Source organism: Sinocyclocheilus rhinocerous, unplaced genomic scaffold (assembly GCF_001515625.1).
Source record: "Sinocyclocheilus rhinocerous isolate Xijiao unplaced genomic scaffold, SAMN03320098_v1.1 scaffold239, whole genome shotgun sequence".
Classification (NCBI taxonomy): domain Eukaryota; kingdom Metazoa; phylum Chordata; class Actinopteri; order Cypriniformes; family Cyprinidae; genus Sinocyclocheilus; species Sinocyclocheilus rhinocerous.
In genome coordinates, this window is record NW_015653198.1 from 585,320 (window position 1) to 588,200 (window position 2,881).

The 2,881-nt window shown below is 34.7% G+C and overlaps 1 protein-coding gene across 12 annotated transcripts in view; it reads right to left on the minus strand.

Annotated features, from left to right (window-relative positions):
• Nucleotides 1-2,881, minus strand: part of LOC107715650 (nuclear factor 1 X-type-like) — a 182,136-nt gene that overhangs the window by 31,351 nt on the left and 147,904 nt on the right. For 8 of the 12 annotated variants that reach the window (XM_016521813.1, XM_016521812.1, XM_016521808.1 and 5 more), the window contains 2 exons: nt 2,202-2,237; nt 1,516-1,643 (listed from right to left, as the gene is read on the minus strand). In XM_016521813.1, the coding sequence (XP_016377299.1) occupies nt 1,516-1,643; nt 2,202-2,237 (164 nt within the window). The remainder of the gene's footprint in view (nt 1-1,515; nt 1,644-2,201; nt 2,238-2,881) is intronic. The other 4 variants (XM_016521817.1, XM_016521809.1, XM_016521818.1 and 1 more) reach the window with 1 other exon arrangement.

Sequence of the window (2,881 nt, forward strand, 5' to 3'; positions counted from 1 at the left end):
CTTAAATTTATTAAGGTGAAATGGTTACCAAGGACTTTGTAGCAACACTTAAGGGAACACTTAAATAATTAAGGGGAATACTTAATGGCAGCCTTAAGGTTCCTTAAGTTAACCCTTAGGTTATTTTTCTTGCAACCCAAGTTTCACCAAGGGCTCCCTTAACCTTATAACTAAGGGATTTCTTAGCATAAGGGCTTTCATGCAACTGGGCCCTGGTGTGAGGATACAGGTCATGTGACAGCAGCACTGCTCAAGTTAAAATGAATTTCATCACCACATTCTGCCCATGCAACACAACAACAAAGCTGCCTTTTCACACTTACAAAAAAAGATACCATGGTAACTATAGTTTCCACAAAAATGACTCCAGTTATGTGGTAATTTTGGATTTTCTATCACCATCATCAAAAAAGCTTGCACTGCTTGAATTAAGTCCAAACCCATTTGCTTTTGGCAGACAATATGGTTACCATAGTAAATATTTCTAATGGACAGTCAAAATATAAAAAAGAAAAGAAATTGATACAGAATAATACAAATAAAGGTCTTAATTAATAAAAATCAGCACTATAAAGAGGAAAGAAGATTTAAAGTAAAACTACTCAAAAAGTATATTGATGTTGTAAAACGGTCTGGTTTATATGGTAAAATGCAATAAAAAACTAAATCTGTGAAAATATTACAAAGAAAATAATTTCATTTCCATCTCTTTCACATCTATTTTAAGTTGATAAACTGTTCAATTGCTATTAATATCAGTGCAATCTACACCATAAATATAGGAAATATCTAATCAAACTTCTATTCTTTAGTGCTTACGGTCTTTTATAAATAACATTTCAGTGTAAACTATAAATTATTACATATAAAATGTTTCTTTAACTCTAATTCTGTGAAGCTCATCACCTGCACGCATGAATTAAGAATGATTTGAAGTGCTCTTAAAATTTGAATTTAGCTGAGCCCCAAACAAACCCAACTAACAGATCAATTAACATGCACATGATTCTAGCTATCCGATCGCAAGACTATCCAATGTTTGTCCCCGTCTTATTTATTCTCGCAGTCTACTGAGGTATGAGAAGAAAAAAGAGAGAGAGGGAGCAAAAGAGAGAGATTAATGGGTTGATGGATAAAAGGAAGGAAAAGTCTGGCCCTTCACACAGCCCTTGTGTCCACTTATTCAGTGCATAAATGACTCAAACATGAGTCCCAATTGGATCTGATTATAGATTCAGAGGTAAGTCAGAGTAGATGATATATTTCATTTGACAAAAACAAAAAAAACCAAGGCTTCGAGAGACAATCGTGCAGCATGTTTAACATTAAACATCTATCCCTCAAAGTCTTTTTGTCAGCACAAGTATGGCGTCTACTCTGACTACTCTATGTAAACTTTGATTGGTGCAGCTCAATATAAAGAAATGTTTTTTTTTCATCAGCAGTGGTCTAGATGAGTGGAGGTCAAGCAGAGCATGTGAAGAGCCAGAGGGCTGCTGGGTAAATCGGCCGTACCTGCATCAACATCATTGGGCCAGCCGCTGGGCTGGGACACTCCCGGGGCAGGAGAACGGCCCGAATAGAAGACTTCGTCCACGGGGCTCTCCATCTCACTGTCATCAATGGATTTACGCTTGTTGGAGCTGAAAGAGAAAAGAAAGAGAGAAGATGAGGGGGGATTTTTTTGGAAGGTTTGGACATCTGGAAGGTTTGCATGTTGTTGTATTGTGAAACCTCTGAAAATTCCTGAATAGTAATGAAGCAACATCCTTTAGATTAACATTATTTACATCTAAAGATTTTTAATTTGCATTTAAAGGTTTCTTGACCTCAAAAATGGGAATGTTTCAAAGGAATAGTTCACCCAAAAAATGAACATTTGCAGCAGTGCAAGCATCCATTGGTGAGCAAGTGATATAATGCTACATTTCTCCAAATCTGTTCTGATGAAGAAACAAACTCATCTACAACTTGGATGATCTGAGGGTGAGTACATTTTCAGTAAATTTAAATTTTTAGGTGAAGTATTGCTTTAAATACAAATTATTACACTATAAAAACATTACAACAGAAATTTGTCAGCTTAAAAACAGTCCACTAAAATCATCACTGTTTCAAGAGCACAGGTTATCTTAGCAGAATGAGACATTAGATGAGCAAAGACAGCAGAGCAAGACAGCAGAGCTTGAAGTGTGGAGTACCTCCGCGGGAGACTGGCATACAACTCCATCTCAGTCCTGCAGCGTTTGAAACATGACGACAAGACAAGAGAGAAGGGACAGGAGAAGACAAAGATAAAGAGACAAAAATGACAGCAATCAAACAGATAAAGGTGAAAGTCAGAGAAAAGAGTAGGATAAAAGATAGACAGAAATATACACAGACAAAGAGGAAAGCAAGAACGTGTGAGTGCTACCAACATGCATTAAACTAGAGAGAGATCGATTTGTAAAGTAGTTTAAGACATGCAGGAGTTTATTAGTATATAGTCAGAAATGTAGCAAAGCTTGGGGCCAAAATGTCACAGAAATTCTCATTTCTGCATTAGTATTTTTTCTTTATTTTACATGCATAATATCTGATTTAATTAAAAAAAAAATTATATTCTAAGACTAGTTAATCTAATTATTCATATGTACATTTATTAAATGTATATCTTTATTTAGTAATTAAATTAAATACATTTAACAAATGTAAGATACACAGTCAGTGCAATTTAAATGTTTTGAAAAAAAAAAATAAAAAAAAAAATAAATATTTTTCAGGAAGCAACAAACAATTTTACAACAAATGTTGTTAAAAAATGTTGAGAGTAGTTGTTTTCAATCTGGGGTTGCAAAAGAGTGCTATGGGGTCTGTAGAAAAATTGTGTAAAAATGTG